We start from the raw sequence: 25,515 nt of genomic DNA on the forward strand, positions 1-25,515 counted from the left end.
AGGTGCCCGGGTGCCACGGAAAGCCCCCCTCCCAGATCAGAGCCCTGCCCTGCCCCACCCCAACAGCTTCAGCCCACGGCAGCATCCTGCAGTGCCTGCTTAAACCGGCGGAGAGGTCTGTTTAGGGAGAGCAGGGAGCCCAGCCCCACAGCCCCGCTGCCCGGCCTCACTGAGCTCAGCCTGCCGCGACGGGCGACACTGCCTGCGCTTGGCCGCTGAGCCTCCGCCTGCCCCGTGCCGAGACGGGGACAGACCTGGCACAGGGAGAGCACGTCCAGGCTGTGAAAATGCTGACAAATATTTGGGATTGACCATGGGGGTGGTGGGAAGCTCATCCGCCCCTTAGTGTGGCTGGCCACCGAGCCGTGAAACCCCATCCACAAAGCTGGACAAGGTCTGTCTTCAAGCTGGTTTCTGATCCCGCTGCTCAGACCTGATCTCCTTGCTCCTCCTCCTTTCCTGCTAACCTCTGTGCTCGTTTGTACCTCAACAACGCGTTGCCGTATGTCTTCTCCATCCCAAACTGCTTCCAGCCCCACGGCACCCACTGGAAGGGCAGGTGGGTGAGCAGCCGGGCTTCCACCTGCAACCCTAAACCCCCGCTCCCGGGCTCGCCACCACTGCGTTCCCACCCCTACCGGGCTTGGGGTGCTCTGCCACCCACACCCCCCTCGCCACGCCGTCGCTCCCATCCTTGGCAGAGACCCACCCCCTCCCTGCCCCAAACTGAAATGTCTGCAGAAAATGCATAAAGGGCATTTTCCACCAGAAATCTGTTCCAGCAGAAGCCTGCGGGCTAGCTCAGCCGCTCTCCGGCTGTGTCCTCCCCCCCGTGCCACCCCAGGGTGGCCGAGGCAGGTCCTGCAGGAAGACACCGGTGGCTTTTTTGGCACTCGCAGTCAGTGGCACAGACCCCTCCGAGCAGCCCAACGCCCTGGCCACGCAGGAGCTGCCTCCACGCGCAGTCGCCCGCCACGCCGTGGCTCTTCCAGCCCAGCCGGACCCCTGTGCCGCCCTGCACGCGAAGCCCCCGGCCGCTCAAACCCAGACCACCCCCCTCCGCCGTGCCTTCTGCCACCCCTGCAACAAGCCCCGGCCGCAAGTCGAGGGACAATTTTTTCAGGATCTGGCCTCTCCCTGCCAAAAAAACCCAGCAATACAAAGCCAGTCTTTATTTGAGAGCTTTGCCTTTTTGAAGCAGTCACTGGGGGCAGTGGAAATCTCTGCTGACCCACTGGAGAGGAGCCGAAGCCAGCAGCCACAGCGCCCAGCCCGCGCTCTGCACAGCACGTGGCTCCCAGAGGGCCGGGTGACCACGTTTGCTTTGGGTCCGAGCAGACCTTTCCACCTCCCCTCCAACTTCGGGAGCAAAAAAATCCCTCGCCTGCCTGGAGGAGGGGCAGGAGGGAAGGCAGGGCTCCCCACCCCGGCAGCCAGCGCACAGCCTCTCCTCTCTCAAAGCGCTCCCACTCCTTCATTAGCTATGCGGCAGAGCTGGAGAGCACAGTACGTTTCCCTGCTTTTCTAGAAAAGCCAACAGATGACATGTTTTCACCAACACCTCCATAAAGGGCCAGAAATAAAACAGTCTTTCAAACTCAGCTGAAGAAAAAGAAAATCCAGCTGCACAGAAAGGGGCCGGGGGAGTTTCTCCCCTGCCTTCGGAGCTATGGGAACACGGCTCTGGTGCCAGGGAGCCCTTGGTGCCAGTGGGAGGCTGAGCTCTGTGCCGCATCGGCCTCCGCCTGGCCTCGGAGAGGAGGCTGGGCGCCAGTCCTGCCTCATCCTCTGGAGGGAAGGCACCTGGGAAGCGGGGAAGGCATCTGGGAAGCAGGACTTCTATGAAAGAAAGTTCTGTCTGGTTCACTGAAGCTCTCCTTTAAGGACAAATAAAATTAAAGAGAAATTAAAATGAAAAAAATCAAACCCACAGCTTTCTTTCAATTTTTCCTTAGTATTTTCAATAACTTGGTATTTTTCTTGAAAACACTTTTGACAGCTCTCTAGGCCAGAAAGGATCCTGGCTCTTCTCCGCACCCCGGGATCACACCTGAGCATCTCCTATGCAAGGCAGAGGTCCCCCGTGCCCCCGCCTGCCCACCCTCGGCCGCCTCCTCGAGGCGCGGGAGCTGCCGTGCCCAGCGCGCCCCCACCGCGCCGGGGGGCCTGGCCTGGGCCACCCCTCGCCGAAGCAGAGAAGAGGCCGGCGGGGCTGGTTTGGGAGGGCTGCAGCCCCCCGCCGGGACCACACGCGCTGTAGCTGTCTCTGCTCGGATGCGCTCCGCCGAGCCTGCCCTCCCAAGCAAGGAGGCGGCAGCTCAGAGCAGCGAGACCTCGACAGCCCCACAGCCTCAGACTCTCCCCGGGGGATAAAGCGCCCGGCAGAGAGTCGCTGAGCACAGCGGGACGCCTCAGTGCTGACCCCATCCCACCGAAGCAAACCCGTCGCCTGCTGCCAGCCCAGCCGCCCTGCAGGGTGCTGGAAACCAGACCTCCCCAGGAGGAGCTGGTGGGACAAGGGAGAAGGCTCCGGTCCTTGCAACCCGTGTCATCAGCCTGGCACCCCCCGGGGTGGCTGACCTTTGCAGCGTGGGCAGGTAGGTGGCATTTTACACCCGAAAGTCTTAAATCATCCTGCGAATAACTGCGCACAGCTCGGCACCCCCCTGCAGGGACTGTAACCGCCCGGAGCTGCCTGGATACTCAGCGTGGGCAGGAACCTCCTTCCCCAGAGCAGAACCGGGCTCAGCCTTCATCAGACAAACCCCAGCTCGTCTGCCTTGCCCGCGGAGAGCTCTCCCTGCCTCCTACCCCCTGCCAGCAGCCGCACCACGAGACGCCGGCACCGGCACCCGACAGAGAGAGTCACATCTTCCGTCTGATCCCTCCAGGCAGGGGACAAGAGGCTTTACAAGGATACGGCTTATGTTTCATAAGATGCTTACGGGTCACGGGGGAAGCTATATCTTCTGGGAACTAAAAATCTGGGTGGCAAAAGCCTTGAGAGACGGGATAATCCTGTTTCCTGCCACAAACCAAGAACGGAGGAGTTCCAGGACTGAGGAAACAGGGATGTGGGACAAGGGGTTTCCCCACGGGCGGCTGTCGGGATGCTGGGATGCTCAGGGCGGGGGCCTCGGCGGAGCCTGGCACTGTCCAGGTGCCTGCAGCCTCCTCCGGCCCCATCCCCGGAGGCGGACACGGTGGGATGGCACTGCCACTCTGCACCTCCCCTGGGGATGCTCCCGCGCAGGACGGCTCCTGCCTGCCACCCATCGCCAGGGTGGCCGGACCCACGGAGCCCACAGATCCATGCCAGCCCCCCTCGATCCACACCGGCCACCCCACGAGCACCACGCCACGCTCCAGCTCTCCATCAGGGCTGGGAAACAGCAAGGAAAGGTGAAGAACAACAGCTGCCTTCCCCCACGGGGCCGATGCCCCCCTGTGCCCCACGGTGTACAACCACGGCAGGGACCGCCTGCCCCCCAGCCTCGGAGCACGACGCGGGAAGGCAGCGCATAGAGGGGGAGGTGGTGGAGTCGCCGAATCGGTGGAAGAAGGTTGCAAAGCTCCAGCCAGATAAGAGGACCATCCCAGATTCCCACCAAGACCTGTACAGGCCCAGGTACATTAAAGGCGTTGGAAGAACAGCAGGAAATGGGTGTTCATCAGACGGACAGCACAATACCAACAACGTACTTCTTCACACGGCAGAGCTAAACAGAGGAACTTTCTGGCAGCCCTTCCCAGGATGCTGCGGACGCTGGCATTTTACATGATTCAAAAAGCAGTTTGAAAAGCCCATAAGTGGAAAAGCTAGTTAGCACAGATAGCCCCTGGAGCCCCGGCCAGCGCTTGCCAGAGGGCAGGAGCGTGCCCGGAGAAGGCTCCAAGCCTCGTCCTGCCTTGCCAGGTGCTCGCTCCCGACCAGATGCCGGGCACTGTGCTCCCCGGACCCGCCGTGGCCGGCACCGCCGTCAGCACGGCACGCGGCAGCAGCGAGGGGCAACCGGGCGACCCCCCGCCGTGCGGGGCTCGTACCCGGGTCACACACCTACCTACGACGGTGAGCACATCCTTCTCGATGTCAGCCCTGATGTATATCCGTCCCCGGCGCTCGGTGTGGTCCGTCCCACACAGACTGGGGACGTTCATCACGCAGCGCTTGTGCACGTTCATCATACAGGCTGCGGGGGGGGAGAGAAAGAAAGGGACACTCAGCGCTCCTGTCACCTCTGCCAAAGCTCACGGGGTGCTCAGAGGGATGGGGGGGAGGAAGAACTCGGTCTCCTTTTAAATGAGGGTGTTTGTGAGGGATTCTGGGGTAAACATGAGCACAAGGACCTTCAAGCGCAGCCAGAGACTCCGGCAGAGCCCTGCACGGACCCAGGGACCCGCCACCACCAGCAGTTCTTGCCTACAGAGATGACAGGGCTTTTAGCCCTTCCTCTAATTACTCGAGTTTTGGTGATTTATCAAACTTCTCTTCCATCACACCCATGGTGCAATGCCGGGTATTCAGCTGCACTCACCAGGAGCTGATAAGGGGCATTAAAAATGACTTGCTTGTGTGTATACATATGTGCGTGTATAAAAATTTATATATATAAAATATATTAAAAAATATAGATAAAAAATTGGATTTTAAATTCATTTCCACTTGGTAACATTTTAAAGGTGATAATGAATACGCTGTTCCCACAAAAGTCAGCAAGCTTCTATATTTATGAGAGAGCCAGCACATGGTGAGCAGCAGAGTATGCTGTTCCCCGCAGACGGCGTAAGCATGTAAGCAGACGCTGTATATTCGCAGTCCTGTTAAATAGGAACGTACAAGATTAACTCGGAAAATAACGGATCTCTCTCTCCATCCTCTCCCTCTCCTGTCATCCCCCATTTTCTCCTCTCTGTACAATAACCCCCCAGGCACTCCTGTGCCCCAGTCAGGCTGGTGCAGACCCAAGCGCTCTGGAGAGGCTGTGTCACCGCAGCAGGCACCGCCGCGGCCGCAGGGTGTCAGTCGGAGCCGCCGCTGCACAGCACTGAGAACCGGAGATGATGCTGCAGCGGGGGGATGAAGAGGGGGCTGCTGCGGGGGGGACAGAGGGGGACGCAGGGGGATGCTGCGGGGGGACGCAGGGGGACGCTGCGGGGGGATGGATGCAGGGGGATGCTGCGGGGGGATGGATGCAGGGGGATGCTGCGGGGGGACGCAGGGGGATGCTGCAGGGGGATGGATGCAGGGGGATGCTGCGGGGGGATGGATGCAGGGGGATGCTGCGGCGGGATGGATGCAGGGGGATGCTGCGGGGGGATGCTGCGGGGGGACGCAGGGGGATGCTGCGGGGGGATAGATGCGGGGGGATGGATGCAGGGGGATGCTGCGGGGGGATGGATGCAGGGGGATGCTGCGGGGGGACGCAGGGGGACGCTGCGGGGGGATGGATGCAGGGGGATGCTGCGGGGGGATGGATGCAGGGGGATGCTGCGGCGGGATGGATGCAGGGGGATGCTGCGGGGGGACGCAGGGGGACGCTGCGGGGGGATAGATGCGGGGGGATGGATGCAGGGGGATGCTGCGGGGGGATGGATGCAGTGGGATGGATGCGGGGGGACGCAGGAGGACGCTGCGGGGGGATGGATGTGGGGGGATGCTGTGGGGGGGACGCACACAGGGGGATGCTGCGGGGGGGGGGGAGATGCAGGCCATGCTGCGGGGGGGGATGTGGGCAGGTTCCTGCTGGCCCAATGCCTTTCCCTCCCCTCTGCCTGCAGGACTCACAAGGGCTCCCCACAAAAGGTGAGAAGGTGCCCGCTCGTGCCCGGCCCCTCGGGCTCCAGGCAGCCCTGCAGCGCGCTCCGCACCAGCAGCAGAGGGGACGGGCTCTCAGCCACAGCTCAGGCAGGCCGGGAGCCCCTGCCCAGGACCTCAGGGGGCCAGAGCCCCCCGCTGGGTGCCAGAGCCCCCGCTGCTGCAACCGCAGCCACCAGTTACATCACTTACTGTCACATTTCATCCCCTGGTGAATGAGCCCGTACAGCAACGACCCGCAGTGGTCACAGAAGGTGGGGCTGGAGTACGTGTGGATTTTAAATTTGTGTTTGCTCCGGGGATCCTAGGGGGAAAATAGAAGATGAAGATTATAAACTTGCATCAAATATTGGCAAGGCACCACCGCTCTCCGCATTTCACGAGCCAGCTGGCTTCGGAGGGGCTGTTAATGGACTTCAGTCAACTGCCACCAACTGATGTGGACCTTTTCCAACAGTTGCCAAGAATCGGCTTTATTACTCTTCATATGTGTTGCCATAACAATGGAAAAGCAATGCATTGGCTTGTCCAGGGATTTCTCGTTTTTGAATAACTCGGGTTTAGAAAACCACCAGGTGAAATTGGTGCGTAAGAACCAACATTAGGGCGGGACACTGCTCAACCTCCGCGTCAGCCCCGTGGGGTAAAGCAGAAAACACACACCCATGGCTTCCATCTACATTAAGACTACCCAGTAAACATCTTTGGGCTCTGGTGCCAACCCCTCCGCAGCACGGTCCTAGGGAATCAAGCCGCTTAGGGTATACTTCAATTTTCTGAGCTTTCTTAAAGCCAACGGCAGACTTTTCTGCAACAGAAGAGCATGTAAAACCAGGAGAGCCCAGTTTATCCCGGACAGTGTTTGCGGTCTCGCACAGGCACCTTGCAAACAGGGCTCCAGCAAGGGTCTACAGAAGTTAAAGCCAAAGAAATCCAAATGAGAAACAGCTTCTCAACAGGGAGATAGGACCAAGCACTGGAACAAATGACTGAGGCAGACCAAGGGCTTGGTGTTCCTCAGTCTCTTCCAGGCAAGACAAGACACTTCTGGAAGCCCTGATCACACCTCAGTTGTTCAGCCCAATGAAAAGCAACTTTTAGGACAACACAGAGCTACGCAGGAGACAGGACTAAGCAACAGAATGTCTCCTGCTGGCCCCAGAGCAGCACGGACAGCATTGGTTTAAGTTGCTGTGGCTACTGGAGGAGCCGCAGAAACCCCGGCGGGGGGACAGGGACGTCACCGCCGGCACCACGCGGGGACCACGGGCACACCGGGGCAGAGCCAAGGCCGACGCCGGGGTGGGCAAGGAGAGCCCAAAGCGGCACAGCTCTGCAGAGGGGCAGCCCCCCGGGCGCTCGGCAGCGGCACACGCACGGCCGAGGGGGAAGACTATGGCAAGTAGCAGCTGGCTTAGCTTCATCTCAGGTTAATTGCTTAAGGGTTAGGGATGAGGCATAGCTCCTGGCTTGGTCATTTGAGCTGACTGGCTTTTTAATGGCCTGGAAGAGTGCCTGGGTATTAGGAAAGACACCTTTTCAGGGCACAGTAAGCCAAGTAAATAAAGAAAGAGTGGAGTCAGAACCAAGCTACAAAAGCTGCCAATACATTACCTTCCCCTGAAATTAATTTTCTCACTGCTATTGCATCGACGCTTTCAGTTGCATTAATCACTAATATTGTGCATTATTTCACAGCATCCCAGATAACTTGAGTGATACCAGAAAGGTGGAAAAGTAATGGAGCTTCACTTAATTCAATCTGCTAAGTGCAAGGGATTAGGTACACGCTTCAGCAAACCTACTGTACTTGAAACTGAAAACATCTCACATTTAACCCTAAGCAAACCACTTCCACGTACAGAGTGCACGTACACGGCTCTGGTGGCTGGTGTGCCAGCTGTGTCGCAGGAAGCCTGAGAGGGCGAGGGCTCGTGATTAACCTGTCTTTGGCTCCCAAAAAGATATTTCATTAAACAACCCTGTGCATTTGGAAGCCTTTTGCATTCCCCAGAAATGTGAGAGCCCAGGAAAGTTAAACCTGGATTTCAGGCTGGAAGAGGAGGCGTGGGGGGAATTTCCCCCCGCGAAAGCTTCGGGCAGGCAGACCGCAGGCAGCGTGGCCCGGGGCGGGCAGCCGACGGCGCGTGCGGAGCTGCGGGCAGGGTCACACCCAGCCCTGCTGCCCAAGCCGCAGGCGGGCACCGCGACAAACGCGTGCGACCTTTTAAAGAGGCTTACAGGTTTCGTCAGGTCCTTCCACTGGACACGCCGTGAGCCCTTGAAAACTCACCCTGCCTGATTTTATAACCTGAGCTCTGTTTGTGCAGCAGGTCTGGACCAGACCACCTCCATGCGCAGCTTTGCCTGTACAACACAGAGGTCGTTAATCGGCGCGAACCAGCTCCCAGGGACGGGCCCTGGCAGCCGAACGCCTGCGAGCACGGGGGCGGTGCCCCCACGCCCACCAGGAGCAACCTGGGCTACCCTCCCTGGGCACGAGGCACCCGAGAAAACAAAAAGCTTTCTTTTGCCACCGTCCCGGGAGAAAGGAGGTCTCTGGCCGGCCGGCGGGACACCGAGCCTCGCACCCCGCAGAGCCCCCCGCGCACAGCTCCGCACCCCCACCGCAGCACGCGGCAGAGGGGGGCATCCCCGGGGGTGCTCGGGCATTGGCCCACCACTGCCGACCCTCCGGGCAGCAGGACGAGGGCGGTGGGGAGGAGGACACGGGGGCAGCTCTAGCAGAAGCCACGTGCCAGTCAAACCCCAGCGTGTGAACACGGGAAGGAATCGCCCCCGAGTGCTCCAGTTTCTGTGTTCCCTTCTAGAAACAGATATTCCTGTTTAGGCAAATGAAAGCTTTAGTCATTCATAAAAAACACAAGCTTAATGCAAAATAAGACAATTTCCACTTCATGCGAAGGATGTTAAATTCCCACTGGAACCGAGAGTTTAAAAAGCCAGAGCTAGAAGAGAAAAGCATGCACCGAGCAGTGCTGGCACAGGAGCAGCCGCAGGCTTCCAAACCACCCCATCCCAGCCCCGCCAGCACAGACCCTCCGCTCGGGGGGACCCAGATCCCCCCCGGGGGCATTTCAGGCTTCACCTTATGCTCCCACCCCCGAGGGGCTGTTTTGGAGAGACCCGGCACCCGGAGGACCGAAGCCCAAAGGGTGCGAGGGTGATGGAGGCAGCCGGGCGAAGGGAGGCAGAGCCGCTTCTCCGGCTGCCGGGGCGTAGCAGGGGCCCATTTCACCTTGACCGGTGCTTTAGAAGGTGCCAGAAACTGGAAATTCTGGATATAATTTTTGAACAAGGCTGAAGTCGTTTTACAAAGAGACTATTTTTGTACCGCAGAGACAGGGATGACGAAATCACTGCGTATGCAGATGCTGAGAGACTTAAAACAAGAATGGTTAAAAAGAAGTTTGCCAAGAAAAGAAAAGGCTCCTCCTCCACCCTACCAGCGCAGAGCTGTCCCTGAAGAACAGGACAGAGAGAGCTTTCTCTGGAGCAGAATTGAAAAATGCCATTAAGAGTGTTTTACTGCACTGAGAGGCTCTGACCTTTCTAATCAGCGCTGCCGCAGATCTGTCATCCTCCGAGCAGAGGGACGCGCGCGCGCCCTGAGGAGGTGAGCCCGAACGAGGGGGTCGGAACGTGCGCCAGCGAAGGAGAGGAGCGGCTGTTGACTTTGAACTGGTACCCTGCAAGCACCGACCCATCGGAGGCGGCCGGCTTCTGCTTCTCGACAGCAGGTTCCTGGTCTGAAATGAGCCAGTGCAATATTGCACCCCTGACTTATTGCCTGCCTGACTTGCAGGGCAAAACTCGCAGCCCCCGGCTTCCCCCAGAACCACACGCGCCTCTAGCTGCTCCCACCCAGGCCGCCCCTCCGCGGGCACAGGCGGCTGCGCGCAGCCTGCGGCTCTGGCTGCCAGAGCTCTCCTGCTCTCCCAGGAACGCAAGAAATTTGATTCATGAGTGAGTAATCAAGCCATGGTCTTCGAGGCGCTCTGAGCGCAGCCCAGCTGGGCCCTTAGTCAGGCTCAGCAATCACCTGTGCCTTTCTTCAGGGTCAAACCCACCACCGAGCTCGCTCCATGGCCACGTCGATGCAGCGCGCGCCTTCCCGCTGAACCCTGATGGAGATGCTGATGCAGGAGCCGCCGCTTACCAATTACGCGCAGGCAGGCGGCTGCCGGCATTGATCGGATTGACAATTTATTCGCTGCCTCTAGTAGCCAGGAATGGGTTTGCTCTTTTGCCTGTCGGGGCGGCGCTGGGCAGAGGCTCGTCAGGCAGCAGCAAGCCCAGGCGCGAGAGCAGAGCGGGGCGGGCAGGGCGGCACAGCGCTGGCAAGCCAGGGCGTTTTGCTTCGGCTATTTCTCACGCCAAGTCCGTGTCCTGGCAAGGGCAGCAGCCCTCTGTCATGTCCAGAGTCGCCAACACTGCGCTGGATGCCGTCGGGGCTTTTATTTACTTCTGCGCTAAATTCAGCTTTGCCTGGCTCCGAGGGAGCGCGAGCATCGCCTCTCCCCGGGGCAGGGAGGAGGCGGGAGGCAGGGGAGGACCAGAGCCTTCCTCAGGCCCAGCAGTCTGAGCCGTAAAACATTTTTAAAACACACCCAGCTCGCTTGGGTTCATCTCTAAGATAAGTCACATACGAAGGCGCTTCGGTTTTCTCCTGCAGGCCCCAGCTCCCGTCGCTCTCCCGGATCGCTCCGCCTGTCCTTCAGCGGAGTCCGGCTCTCCCGGGGGAGCGGGCAGCCCAGACCTACACCCCTCGGGCTGATGCTATTTTAATCCTTTTGTACCGTCAAAATTTCCTGGACTCTGCAGAACAGCCACAGAGGTTTGATTCAAAATGATGCGCCCCTGCTTTCTCCATCTCTCTGCAGAGAAAGCTTTCAATTATCTCTTCCCATGAAGAATTAATACCGTTCACGTGAAGAGACTATTTTAAAGTGAATTTCATAGTGATTTAAGCAGCATGACAGCAGAGCAAACACAACACAGCGACAGCTTACTGTCAGCACCGAACAAAACCCAGGCAGTGGACATAAAACCAAACCCCTTGCATTTTGTTCCCACATTTCCCCTGGGGAAAAAAATCCCCCCCCCGGTACATTAAGAACAACGTCAGGAACAACTCCCAGGAGACAGACAGGAGTGACCTAACGGTGACTCTAAAGGTGACACTGGAGAGAAGCGCCTGTCATTCCCTCCAGGGAAGTAATGATTTGTAAGAGGCTGGGTCAGGGATGCGAATGAGACAGCTCCGGCAGCAGCCTCTCACGTGCAAATTCTTCACGAGGAAGCCGGGAGGTGGCACAGGAAAGATGAAACGAAGGCAACTGCGACCAGAGACGGGGCCCCCTGCTTTTGGAGAGGGCAGGCTTTTGGCAGCACTCGCCTGCCCCGTCCAGGACCTGCAGCCGGGAGCTGCTGCCCTGGGGATGCGCCTCCTGCACCTCCCCACCTGCTCAGGCAGGGCTGGAAAACGCCTTGGGTGAGAAACTGCTCCAAGTCCCAGCAAAAACCAAGCAAGGAAGTTAAGGAACAAGCGTGATGGGTCTTTGTTTCAACGAAAAGAGCCATGGCAAACCGTAGAGACTCCTCTGAAAGAAGGTTACACACGAGAGGAAAACACAGGTCCTGTTCAAGGCAAGGCGGCAAGGGTTTGGGCTGCTACTTCTACCAATATCGTAACCCCGGGGAAGATGGCTTCAGCGAGCCGCGTTTTGAAGATGACTGATGCTGCTGCACCAGTAAGGGATACCAAAACTGGTTTTCTATCATTTTCAGGATTACAGCCACAGAAAGCCTTGCAGAGCGCAGGGCCTGAGGCACGGCAGCGCAGGCAGCGGGATGCAGGCAGCTCCCCTGCCCGGAGATCGGCTGCGGAAGGGCGAGCGGTCCCCGAGCTGCTGGCGTGCTGCTGGCCGGCCTAACGCGTCTGCGGGCGCGAGCATCGCGGCTTGGGCTGCTTCCACGTCAAACCTGTGGCCACAGATAAAACCTGCCCTTGACAGCCTTCCTTGACAGCTTCCAGCAAGTTAATACATTTTTATTGACAAAAGATCTCATCTGCTAGTCAGACAACTGCAGAGGGATATGGATGACAGTTATTCTTCTCTTGCTGCTGCCAACACTGAATAAAATGCACTCCCTTACCGAGCAGCAAAAATAAAGCCAAACTCAGCTTTTTTTTCCCTGATCAGCATTAGCATCTCAACATCGCTTCAAGATGTCTGTTATCTTTCACACGCCTTGAGAGTCATTTTATTATAGTGTAAGCTCTCCTCCATGCGAACGGGGCTCCCACAGCGCTCGCCCTGCACCCTGCAGCCTCCGCGTTGCCTGAAACAGCACAGAGACCCCCTGACACACCTCCTGCCCGCAGGACACTGTCACCGGTGCCACCCGGGTGGGACCAGGCTGCACCACCCGCCTCATCGCCCTCGCCATAGCTACGCTCTGCACAAACCCAGCTCAGACCCAGCACCAGGTCTCCGGAGCCACAGGCAGGGAACGGACCCAACCACCCCCGCTCCAGTCCCCTCCGTTAACCAGGGGGGGCCGCAATCTTAACGGGGGTAACTAGACACACACCCTGAGAAAAGAGGTTTTCAATTACAGGGCTGAAGAGATGTGCAGGTTGGCAGGAGAAAGAGCTGGTCTCAGGCAGAGCCAGGGAAGCACCAGAAGGTGCTGGGAGGGAGCAAGGCAGATACATCTTCATCCCACGGGAACCGTCACCGGCTGCCTGCGCTGGCAGGAGCAGCCAGCATGTGCCCCCGTGCAAGGGGCAGATGGCACACCGCGAGAGCTGGAGAAGTTAATTAGCAAGACAAAAGAAAGCAGCAAGTTGCAGCGAGGCCGTGAAGGTCTGCTTACGCACCAGAGATGCCGCCAGGAGAGATTGGCGTCCTGCTCTCTGAGGCAGGACCTGGGCAAGAGGGTGCTTAGCGCCTTCGGGAAGGTCCTGGCTCAGCGGGCACGGCTGGAGGAAGGGAAGGGAGCTGCACATCCCGCCTCCGCCCTCCGACCGGCAGAGCCCGCCGAGAGCCCCGCGACGCCCGCCTGCGCAAGGGGGCTACCCCGCAGCAGGCGTCCCTTCCCGCCGCGGATAGTCCCAGAGAGGAGAGGCTTGAAGCAGCTGCTGGTTTCCAGGTAGTACAAACGGCACCTTCATCGGTTCCGCTGCCGAAGCCTCATCGCTGATTGTCGTTTGCCCAAACGCTCTGGAGAATAAACCAAGCTTGGGAAAGTGAAGTGACCCTCTGCACCCTGCTACAAGTGTGAGCCTGGGACCTGGTGACGCTGTGCATGAAGGGGTAACGACCACGTACCGATGCCGCGAAGACAGCTTGTGACCGCAGTAACACCTGCATGACCCACGCCCTGCAAAGTGCCTCTCTTGTTCTGAAGGAGCGACGCTTTTGTCAGTACAAACACTCAGCTCCGGAGCTTTTCAAGAAAGGAGGAGCCCAAGACAGAGATTAAACGATTCTGCATCCAGCAAACGAGGCGTGGAAAGGCCGAAGGTGCTGCCGCGATAGCATTGCGGAAATCCGTTCCCAAAGCTGCAAATGGTGGAAAAATTAAACGCAAAATCAAAATGAAGCTACATCGGCCTGTTACCTTCCTAGAGGAACTCTGATACGTATTAATGCATCCTGATTAGATGACCTTTAACAGGGTAATGCAAAGAAGGTCATTTTAATGATTATTTTGCCTACAATTTAAATAATTATGCATTCTACTAATAGCTCCGACTATAATTAGGTTTGCCAACTGCATTACATTACACATGCCTGACTTCAGCTCCTGAAGACCTGGCCATATTTCAGAAAGCTTCAGCTGGAACGGTCACGCTAGCTCTGCCTCCTGCGGAGGGGAGAGCGCCGGAGCGTCGGCGCTCGCCATGGAAAATAGCAAGGATTCAGCACGGGAATTGGTGGGTTTGGGCTGGCCGCCCTCTCCAGAACAGCCGGCGTTCGGGGATGCAGGGGAGAGGCCGCAAGCTGAGAGCGCGGCGCAGACCTTTCGGAGGACTGCACGCCCTCGCGGCCGTGGGAGCCCAGCCCAGCGGTGCCGGCAGAGCCCGCAGCCCTCGCCGGCCGCGCTTCGCAGCTCAGCGCAGCGCACGTTCCCACCAGGCTGGAGCAGCAGGCGGTAACAACGCCGTTGCCTTCAGCCAGCCGGTGCTGGCAACAGGCCCACGGTCCTCAGCAACGCCGCTGCCCGAAACACAGACCCGCTGCCACATCTTCAGCCGTCAGAAAAAAAAGAATCCTGCCATCACTTAAGAGCAATCTAGCATGAAAGCAGCCCTGGCATCTTCCACACCAGCATTGACTGGGTTCGTTCAGCCTTGAGAAAAGGAGGCTCAGAGGGGATCTCATCCCCATGTACCAGTACTTAAGGGGCAGCTACAAAGGAGATGGAGACTCCCTTTTCACACAGAGTCCCATGGAGAGGACGAGGGTGATGGACACAAGTTGCCCTTGGGGAGATTCCGATTGGGCACGAGGGGGACATTTTTCACAGTGAGGCCAGTCACCACTGGAATAATCTCCCCAGGGAAGGGGTTGGCTCGGCCACGTTGGGCACCTTCAAGAGTCGGCTGGGCAGGGTGCTGGGCCGACTTGTCTAGGCTGGGCTCTTCCTAGAGAGGTTGGACTAGATGGTCCCCGAGGTCCCTGCCAGCCTGGGATTCTGTGATTGACAGCTACAGCTTCATTCTCTATTGCAAGAAGCAATTAATTTTATTTCTTACTTAGAGGCCCTATCACTGCCATATAACTAGTCCCCCTCTCCTTAGATGGGACATTGCTGCTTGGTGGGCTTTGCAAGGTTAAACACTCCACGCTTGCTCTCCTCAAGGAGGTTCAAACACCACCAGATCAAGCAGAGAACTGCTCCAGAGCAGGACTAGGCAACAGGAACAGAAGGAGGCTTTGACATTTCACTGCTCTCCAGTTATTTCATTATGCTCCGAAAAGTGTAAAATGCCAGCCTCTCCCCAGGGTGATCTGCTCGATACGTGCAAAGCCACCGTCCCACAAAGTGCTTAAGCACACGCTTAATTTTAAACAGAAGAGTTTTATTTAAATAACTAGCATTACTCAGCATCCATAAGCATTTTACAGGATGCAAAATGTTTCTCTCCTTGATTCTCGAGTAACTATGAAGCACTACAAGATCAAGGAGCAAAGTTAGAAAATTTTTTTCTTTTAATATATTCTTTTTCCCCTGGGCTCCATGACTGGCATCCTAGAACAGAGCAGCTCCAAGGATGAAAGCCAGCAGCCAGCTGGCATTAAAAGCTCCAGCCCAGGCTGGGATCTGGCTGGAACTGCAGCATCTCTCGACTGCAGCCTGTTCCAGCCGCCGCTCTGCCCTGCCCCTGCAGCTGCCGAGGACGGGGATGCCATCTCGCTGAATGAGCCTCTTCCCTCTCCAGCTCGGCAAGATCACGTGGCCCGCTGTGAGGATGAACCACTGCAAGGTTTAAACAAATGCAATCAAGTAAACTCACTCTTTCTGTAAGATTTCATTGGATATTAATATCAGTGAAAGGAAAGACCAGATTGCTGCACTTACCGAAAAAATGTGTAGCTGTAATTGTTACAACCTAGATGCTACCAGCATTTCACATAATTATAGGTCCCTCTGGATTCATGCCGTGGTTATCAGCAACAGCAGCGCAGAAAAAAGCCTCGCGCTCGGCATCAGTCCGGAATGAAGCCCCTGTCCTCGGCTCATTCCCAAAGCAGACAGGACATTGCTGTTAGCTGAAGTGGTTTTCTGTCTCCTGCTTCAAAGCTCCTTAAGGATTATATTGCTGTAAGAAGCTTGATTGCCGGTGCAGAAGGAACCCAGTTTGCCCTGCGGGCACCCCGCGGTTACCCCCCAGCTGACAGCTGTGCAGGGGTACGAACCCGAGGGTCTCCCAGAGGCCTTTCCAAATAGCAAAAAATCCAGCTACAAAAGGGCCATTTTTGCTCCCTGCTTTAAGTCCCAAGCATCTGCATTCCTCTCTTCGTTTTCAGTAATAACGTATTAAAAATTAATTAACACCAACTGGGCAGCTTTTACCCATCTGCTCAAGGAGCCACAGTGGCAGCTCTCCCCCGGCAATAATAGCAAGCAATAGGGAATTTGATCGAGGGCCTCTACGCGTGCCCTGGTATCAAGTGGCGCCTCTTAAAATGTGACAACTGAGATTTAACTTAGACCTTTCCCTTCGCAGGCGGAGGCTGCGCACAGTGACCCGCAGCCGGCCGGACAGCGCGGGGCAGGAGGAGACGCGCCGGGGAGAGACCTGCTGCTCGGGGGCCAAGGGGCTGCGCTGGGCAGCGGGACCAGGCTGCCCCAGGGCCCCTCGCTGCTCCAGCTTGCACAGGGCTGGGGGGGAGAAAAAGAAAAGCATTGCCTCCACCTTCGGCCAAAACCCCGCACACAAACAGGTGAAGCATCTCCCCAGTACCTGCTGCGAGCTGCTCTCCAGGTGATGAGCAAGGATGAGAAAGCGGTGCCGGGGTGGGCAGGTTGCCCAAACGCCTGAGCAAAGCACCGGAGGCGGCATCTGGATCACAGCCGTCCCTCCTCTCCCACTGCCAGCCTCATTTTCCTTGAGCAAGGTTAAGTGGTTTCAGCATTTTCACCTCCCTCTGCCCTCATCGCCTTCGCCGGCAGCTTTCCGCTGGTCTCGCACCGCACCGGGGTTTTCAGCTCTGCCGCCCAAGAGCCGCCCGCAGCGCCCCAGAGCACCCACCCAGCTGCTCCCAGGGCTGCCGCAGGGGCCACTCGCAGCCGTGGGGCCGGCAGCACCCTCGCCCGCTGCTGTCGCCCTCCCTGGGTGCCCACAGCCACCCAGCCCCACCGCCAGCCCGGCCAGCGACGGGAGCCTGGGGGTCTGCTCACAGAGCAGCTCCTCCTCCGGCTACGTTGCACCTAAAGCAGCCTTGTAAGTCAGATTTCACCTCTCCATGCACAATTATCTAAATATACACCTAAATTTATATATTTTTGGATATATGACATATACCCCTCGTAGCCTGAACCAGATCTGTGGGGTGCCAGACCCGCAAGTGGGTCCTGCTGCCATTTTCTGTACGTGCTTTAGATGACAGAGAATAGAGGAGAGAAAGCGTGACCGTCAGAGCTAAATCCACGTGGCCAGAAGGAATCTCGCAGCGTGACGTTACTTAGCAGCAGAGGTGGTTGTAAAACCTCCAGCACGGCTGGCTGCAGGTCGGAGGGAGCCCGACGCGCGCCGCGCTGCCCGGCGGGCACGGGGCAGGCGGCGCAGGGTGCCAGGGGCTCTGCCGCCTTGCCCACCCCTGGGCATTGGCACTGTGCAGGGGGACCCGCGCACGTGCACGCAAGCTTCTTAGCTTGCCCGGATGGCCAACCTCAACTCTAAGGGAAGAGCTGAAGGTAAGGTCACCTCCTCCCACCCCTACCTCATTTCCCCATGCCTTCTGCGGTTCTCCTCGCCCCGCCGCAGCAGGCGCCCGCTGCACAGGAGCAGCAGCGGAGGCAACGAGCGAAACCGCCCAGAAAAAAACCAGGGGCGTGAAGACGAGCGGTGCAAAGCCATCGCTTCCCCCTCATGCCACTCCACCTGGGACCAGCACGCTGGGATGCGTGCCGTGTGGGCACGCCGTGTGCGCAGACGTGCACGCTCACACTCAGGCCTTACCAGGGACCCCGACTGCGCCCCCCTGGCACAGGCCCAAAGCGTCCAGAGACGGAGCCAGAAGGGTGCTTTTATCCCAGCCAGGCCCCGTGCCAGAAGCAGAGCGATGGATCCCTCTCCTTGACCGCCTCTGCAAGCAATGCACCCAGCACGCAGCAGCTCCTGCCCATGCCTCCGCTTCAAGAGGGTCTTTCAAGCTTGCTCCAGGCACAGCAAAGCCCCCGGGGCCTCGTGTCCTGCAGCCCGACGCCCGGGCCACCCTGCCACCCTCCCCTCGGGTTTGCTGCACCACCGCAAAAAGGGCCACCGGCGCCGCGGCTGCTCCCACGGAGGCTGTGCGGGATGGAGCGGCAAATACCCGCTGCCACGGTTCAGGCAGGGGGTACGGCCATGGCCCGGGCCCGGGCACACACCCTGCCGGCTGCTCTGGGTCAGGGTGCTCAGACAGGACCCCGGCAGCCTCTCCTGACCTTCGGGTTCATCAAGATGCGTTACAGACTAACAGTCTGCAGGACCAGAGTATTCGTGGACGCATTAGTCTCTCTCGGGTTGGCATCTCTACTGCATCTCCTTTTCTCCTCCACTAACTCATTTTTAAGGTTCAACAGCCATTAATACACTGCAATTAGCAGTAGCCCCTATGGAGGAGAAAGCCTTCAGTGAGGAAAGCGATAGGCATATACAAAGTGCCCGGGGCGGGGGTTAAAAAAACCCCCACATAATACCTTGACTAATTGCCTGGTGGGAAGCAGAAATAAAACTGGGCTTATTAAAGTGTGCACAAGCCCAAGCCTGAAAGCAGCCTTTTTCGGGGCTGCTCCTGCAGCAGCCCCAGCAGCCACACTGGCAGCACGGGGGAGCAGGACCCAGGCTGCTGCGGCACCGACCTGGGCAAGCTGGAAGCCACCTACCAAGGCAGCTCAGCCTGTGGGAAGCAGCCAAAAGCTTCGTTATCAGCTCGTTACAATTAACGCTCTGCCAGGCATCCTTTCCGGGGGTGGAGGAGCGCTGTCAAGTAGGCTTCAGCATGCTGGAGGCGCCGGGGCTGGGGTGCTGCAGGGCTGCGAGCGCTCGTGCCCCGGGAGGTCGGACGTCGGGGGGCTCAGGGTCGAACAGGGTTTTGCACAGGCGGGTCCCTCCATCAGCCACAGGCTGGGCACTGGGAGCGTCACTGCTTTGCTAGAGGCAGAGCGATGACGGGGTTCAAGGGCGGTTCTGGGGACGTGGCGGGTGGTCAGGTACCATCCCACCCCGTCCCCATGCCTGGGGTCCCCGGCAGCTCTGCTGTGGAGCTTCTTTGGGACCAAAGCCCAGCCAGGTCTCTCAGATCCAACCCAGAAATGCCCCAAACCCAGCACATGCACTCAGGAGGAGAAACCAGACAAAAAGGGAAGCCAGCAAGCCTGCCCTCCGGTTTGGCTGGAGAAAGGCAGTTCTGGTGGAGGACCCCAGATCCCGTGAGCCCGGCTGAGCCCTTCCCCTCCTCGTCCCCCCACAGCCCGAGGGGCACGGGCAGCCCCTGCCCAACGCTGCACCCGAAAGGGGCTGAGCCCCGCCTCTGCCCCGCGCAGAGCCCTCACCCCCGTCCCCAACACCTCCCATCTACCACAGTCACGGCGCCGTCCCGGGCAGGGCGACTGACAACGCGTGTTTAGCCTCCACCTTCAGCTGCCTGTTACACTGCCTGCTCCCACTGGTGCTATTTTTAAGGGTGAGAGTTGTGGTGCACTGTCATTTCCCCAATTCGATCTCTTTTCTCCTAGCAGTTCCCCAAATTAGCTAGTTTCCACGGTAAAACACAAAAACTGCCAGACAGACCTGAAAGGCGCTGGCAGAACCGCGCCGAGGAGCCTAAGCCAGCTCCGCTCCGGGGCTCCAGCTCTCCCACTCGCCCCCGAAAGCCCGGGGAATTCACCAGGAAATGAAGCCCTTGTGAAAATAAGGATGGGGACTTAGTCAGCGGTCATTTTAGGTGGTTTTCTGGTTTTTAAAGACCAGCAATATCGTTTTCCAAGAGCCACACCTCAGCTGGTATTTCCCAGTAATTTTGTTGTCCTTGCCGATGGTGCCCGGTCAGGTCTGTGTTTTCGGAGGGAGTCGGAGCAAACGCAGCCGCAAATCACGAGCAAGCGTGAAATGTGCCCACGGGTGATTTTTTTTCCCCTGGAGAAGACCGAATGCATATATTGATTTAATTAACCCTGGAAGGTGATACGAAACAGAACTGAAAAGCCTGTGCCTGCTTTTAGCAAGAAGCCCCCGGGGCGAGGAGCAGGGATGCTGCAGGCGAGCGGCCGAGAGCCCCGACCCCAGGAGACGCCGAACAGCCACGGGCCAACACAGGACCGACACTGAAATAACGATGCAGGGCAGCGATGCCTTCGAAAAAATTAATGAGCTGAGGAGGAACAAGAACAGGCACGTTCCCCCAGGGCTGGCTCTGTTCCGGCAACACGGTGGGCATCTGTTAAAGGACAGCTAATTCCTTCAGGTACTTCACTTGTGACAAAAGGTGTTGATCAAGATGTTGAACCAAGCCCTGACAGAAGAGAGAGTCGTCTTCAGCTCGGAGCACGCTGGCCAAAGTCTTAAAGCAGCTTTTTAGCACTTAGTGCTTCATACATGTTCATTAACCCACACCTAAAACCTCGGCTCAGGTGGCAGAGCCTGGAAACGTCATGTTACCGATGGGGAAACTGAGGCTGCGACTCAAGGGACGGAAGGGAGACAGGGCAAGGCTGCAGGCTTAGCCCCAAGCTGAAACGTCTCTGCATTCCCATACGTTCTCCCTGCTCTGCTGACAGCAACTTATTGGATGATTTGAAAGTGTTTTAAGTGTCTAAAAAAATACATGAGAGCCCACATAACTATGAACGGCAATCAGAGATGCCCGTGAAGTAACTGCACAGAGGTGTCATCAGCCAAGAAAGCTGGAGGAACACCTTCCCCAAACTGCTGTGAAACAGTGATCCACCAAACCCCGCGCTGTGCCTTCACTCGAGGCGCTGGAAGCGGTACTTACATCCGAGGCAGGGCCTTTATCAGCACCGGGGCAGGAGAAGGTGACGAACTCATGGCACCGCTTGTGCACGACGAAGCAGCAAACTGCAAAGAGAAGGAGACAGCGACAGCGTCAGGGGAACGATAAGGCGTTTGCACCACGTGAAGCCAGAGCTTGAAAAATAAAAACCTATTATATCTGATTTACGAGAAGAGACATCCAGGACTCTAAGCAGGTTTCTTTGAGTAAACCTGTGGCAGATTCTTAAACCTTACTGAATATTGTCAACTGGACCAGGCATTTCAGTAAAACAAAGGAGAAGCAAAATGCTGAACGAACGTCAAGGGAGGGCTGGGCACCCTTATGTTCGCTTCGAGCTCGATGTCACTCACTGCACACGCTCTGAGGTCACCGCCGGGTGTAAAAACAGGGAGAATCTGGCATTTGCGGGTATCTGAGCTGAAAAGTGCATGTGTCCAAAAATGGAAGATTGTACCGATGGGAACAGGTGGGCAATTTTCCTCCCACAGACCTGCTTTTCTTCAGCAACTCCAGAGCCTCCATTTGCCAGACCAGAAGACACGTACGTCTTCCTTTCCTCACGCACGCATGTCGATGACAAAGTCACCCTTCTGGGAATAGCACAGGAAAATTAATCCCAACATGCCGCTACCCAGACTTTCAAGCACGAGTATCCAGAGCTAAATCCACATCCCTTAAACCACCAAACCCTAACAGCATGTGCTAATCTGAACCCGACGGCCGTATTTTTGCAGTCTGTGCAGTCAAAGTGCTGTACTTAGAGGCTAACTTTTTTCCCTAAACACCAAATAAGCACCTTACTTTCAGGGACAGACCTTAAAAAGGCCGCTCAGCGCTGCAGATAACTTCAACCGATGGCCCAGGCCCTCCTCTGAGGGTCTCAGCCCGCCTCACCCCGCAGCTGGAGGTGGCACTACTGCCTTGAGAAGCCAGGGTGCCCCAGGTCCGGGCAACGGAGGCACCACCTCGCACCCCACATCACCTCCTCGTGGGTGCCAGCCCCCCAGGACGACGCGTGCCCTGCACCGCGCCCGCGCCCCGTCGCGAGGGATGGGACCTCAGCTCCGGGGCAGCAGCAGCACCACGCGTGAAGGCAGCCCGTGCAGCAACGGAGCGAAGGGAACAAGTGCTGATTTTGAGTGAAGCAAAGCTGCCTTTGCCTGGGGGAAACCTGGGCACCAAGCTCAGCTCTGTCCCAGGGGTCTCTGATCTGCAGCATCCTTCTCCCAGGAGCTGCGTGTAGTGACGCTGAATGAAAGAGCGCCTGCAAGATGAGAAGCAGTCTACCAGGGTTCAGAGAAACCGAGCACATAAAACAAATTGCGCAGTGCAAAAGTGAAACAGGCTTCAGTTGCATCAGTATCAGGCTTTTCCTAAGGAACAAGGAAAAGGCAAGTGCCGTTTGCCATTAAACTCACAATCCCTTATTGTGCCCTGCCACACCCAGCTTTAAACTCGTTTTCCTTTTCATATTTTTTATTACGAAAAAAACCCCAAACCCAGAAGGTTTGAGAGGCACAACAGCTGCCACAAACTCTCTGCTCACAGGACCTCTCCCTTGCTTTTCTGAGTCTAACAAATAAACGTTTTCTTGAAAACATTGTTCACCGTCACCGTTTCTGTCATTTGTATACAGAGACAGACGCATCTGGGAAACAGGAAGGAAGAAATCAGAACTCCATTAGCAAAGATGTGCCCTGAAGTGTGTGTATAAACCCAATAAGGCTCCGTGGCACGCCGGAGCACAGGCGCTGTCGGGAGGTTGCACGCCGATGCCAACGTCTAGACTGCGGTGAGGGGTTCCCGGCGGAGCCAGAATAATTCCAGCTCAACAGAAGAAATACGATTGTTGCTAGGCTGAACTTCCTAATGCCATTCCTCCGTGCCATATAAAAAGGCTGTTCGCTGCAACCCTCACTCTGAAGAGGAGGTAAAGAAAGAAAAGCAGGTTCTTTGGTGCACCCCCAGCTCCTAGGAAGCTTTTGCGCTTTGGGGACAGCAATATTTGTTCCTGCTCAGGGAAAATAACCTTCCTGCCTTCGGGGTGACAGAAGCTGGGGAAGGAAAACACCCGGAATTGTCAACCCCTCGCCCGGCACCGAGCACCCCGCCGGCTCTGCCCGTGCCGGAGCCTTGCTCCGGCTGGATGCGCCGAGGGAGGCCAGCGCCCGCGGGCCGGGCTCCGGAGAACGAAGCCGTCACCGATCCCTTCCGAAAGGCGCGACAGGCGACCAACCTGCCTCTTGCGCCGCCGCAACCTGCCTGGCTTTACCGCAGCCTTCCTCGCCCCGCTCCGTCCGCCTGCTCTCGGCTCCTGCGCCGTTCGCCCAGCGGGTCCCCGCGGCAGCTCCGCGGAAAGCCCTGCTCGGCCGCCCGGGCACACCTCGCCGAAGCGGCGCTGGGTGCAACGGCAGATTTCTTGCAGTTCAGGAGCAGGCAGAGGAAAACGGCCTCCCCAGACGCTGCTACCAGCTCCGCGCAGCGCCCAGGCTATGATGGGGATTAAAAAAGGTTCGTTTCTGCCCCTCGTAACAGCGGCTTCACCGCCTTAGCTATCCCTCCGCGCGCTCGCTGCTCCGCTTTCCACATGTACCTCCCCTGAACGTGGCCAGGGCAGGCTGTCGGTTTGGCTTCGCTTCATGGAAAGTCAGAAATCTGACCTTTCTCTCTTTTCTCTCGCAGAACGACGCGGCGCTTTGCTTGCAGAAGCAACGCTCCCGGATCCCCTCCGCACCAGGCAGGCGGGACCGGGGCCCTGCTCCGCCAGCGCGTGAGCGGGGACGCGTCGCTCCCCGGAGCCCGCGTGGCACCGACAGGAGATGCAGCACATCGGCAGAGCTGTGCGTTGCAAATGCATTTGATCTGAAGAATAAAATTGAAAAGCAGCCCCCCGCCTTCAGTTGTGCTGCGCACGGAAAGAATCTGCAGTGGCTTTCTAGACCCCGCTCGTTGCACATGCGGTTTGACAGGCGGAACTTAGGCGATAAGGAGAAACACACCAGCCCTGGGCGAGCTGCTCGCTCTTGCCTCTCCAAAAACAGTCATTTTACATTTTCAGTTGCATAAGAAGAAGAGGTTAAATGCCCATTTCTAGCGGCAAGAGCCACTAGAAAGCCAATGCCTGAGATGCTCAAAACCATCCCAGATTTTTATTGCAGCCTCTCCTCCATATTCCTTTAAGGTTTCACTGAAGAGTTTAGTTATTAAAGATGGCATTAAATAGATACACAGAGGTGACACCTCCTGCCCTTTGAGCAGGGACCTGAAGAACCCACTAGAAATGCAGTATTTCCTCTTCAGTTGGCAAAATAATCGCCGTGTGTTCAAAACATTCATATTACAGTTCACTTAAGCGAACGATTCCCGAGTCACTGCAAGTCATCTTTGTGGCAACTGAATCTTTAGCAAGAAGGGCCGGTTCTCCAGCGACCAGCGTTGGATCGATCACAGACTGGAAGGACAATCTGTTGGAAGATGGTGAAGCGCTAACACTTCCCCGGGCATCCAAAGCAAACAAGAGGCTCTCTGCCGACCGCAGCGCTGCAGGCTTTGCATCCAAGGCTTCGAAGGAAGCTCTGCAAGCCTTGGAAAGATCCGTGGAAACATTTTGTGTGTGCTTAGGCGAATAGTCAATCCATGCAAAAAAACGGCCAATAGAATTAATCGGGTATAGAAGCTTAGGCCAGTAATCCTGCCTTAACTCCTAAACGTGCATCCTACCCAAGCGATGCAAAAAGATTTGCTAGATCTTTCCTCCCGTGACCAATCCGGTGCGTTACGCTGGGAGGAGATGGCTCGCCTTCCACCCGGAGAGCCGGGCGCCGGCTCTGCACGAGCGCGGTACCAGGGCAGGCAAGGAGGCGGCTGCGGCAGGTCTGCCGGGACCAGCGCTGCCCTTTCGTCACTTCAGCGTCTTAAGCCTGTGTCTGTGTCAGTTTAGAAACTACAGGGCAAGCAGCAGTTTTCTCAGGCTGCTAATTAGACGGTTAATTTGTAAATCTTATTATAGGGATAATAAAGTTATCGAGTCCCACTGGTGAGCTACAAACATCCCGAGTCATTTATATACAACAAAAACAAAACATTAACCTTTACCATTTGTTATTGCATAATGCAAGCATATTTACTGGCCCTAAACTCTTCTTTAGAGCTACCTCCACTGCAAGCAGCTGGGGAGACATCTGTCTTGGGGATACAAAGCAAAGGATGCAAAACCCAGCAAGAGACCAGAGGTAGAGCCCTGGAGCTTGGTGACTCTCCACAGCTTTATGAGACTGGCTGGAATATACATTTTTAATAGCAGCCCCAGTGCAGTTTCTCAGATCTGGGGAGATTTGTACCAAAGCGTCAGGGCAAGATCACGCACCTCCATTCCCCGTGATGCCGACACAGCTTTGGGAAGGAAGGTCTCCTAGAAGGTTGGTTTTCAGAGCTAAGAAACCACGTCAGCAGCAGGACAACAGGGTATTTTCAAACCCCAGGAACTAGCCTTATTCTGAAGGATGAAAAGAGAGAAAATGCTAACGGTGTTCCTTAAAATATATATATATACACATACACACACTTAAAGGCTTCTCAGCCTAAACCACTGCTCAAAAATCCTCACGAAAAACAATAAAGCAGCTTCCCAAACTGATCACAGAACCTGCGAACCAGCAAAACCTCATCAAAATGCGTTCCAGGGGTATGAGCATTGCAGAGCACGTGTCCGGCTGCACCTCCAGCACGGGAAGGGACCTCCTGGGGAAGCGAGGGCTGCTGCTGCAGCTCAGCAGTAGGCAGAACATCCATCAGCTCCCGGCTGCTGACAGCCAGCCAAACCAGGCTGCCGAACGCGGGGAGACAGGCCAGCAAATTAAAGCTTTATTTAACAGCGTGCGGTCGGGAGCAGTCGTACGTTTGCAATGTTTTGGAACAACGCTGCAAATTATTGCAGCAGAC

The 25,515-nt window shown here is 57.0% G+C and overlaps 1 protein-coding gene across 4 annotated transcripts in view; it reads right to left on the reverse strand.

The window, feature by feature from the left end:
• The window catches only part of PRKCB (protein kinase C beta), a 141,458-nt gene that overhangs the window by 67,529 nt on the left and 48,414 nt on the right, over nt 1-25,515 (reverse strand). For all 4 annotated transcript variants that reach the window (XM_064461327.1, XM_064461326.1, XM_064461329.1 and 1 more), the window contains 3 exons: nt 20,554-20,636; nt 6,008-6,119; nt 4,062-4,190 (listed from right to left, as the gene is read on the reverse strand). In XM_064461327.1, coding sequence (XP_064317397.1) covers nt 4,062-4,190; nt 6,008-6,119; nt 20,554-20,636 — 324 coding nt within the window. The remainder of the gene's footprint in view (nt 1-4,061; nt 4,191-6,007; nt 6,120-20,553; nt 20,637-25,515) is intronic.

The sequence above is a fragment of the Phalacrocorax carbo genome, chromosome 10 (assembly GCF_963921805.1).
Source record: "Phalacrocorax carbo chromosome 10, bPhaCar2.1, whole genome shotgun sequence".
NCBI lineage: Eukaryota > Metazoa > Chordata > Aves > Suliformes > Phalacrocoracidae > Phalacrocorax > Phalacrocorax carbo.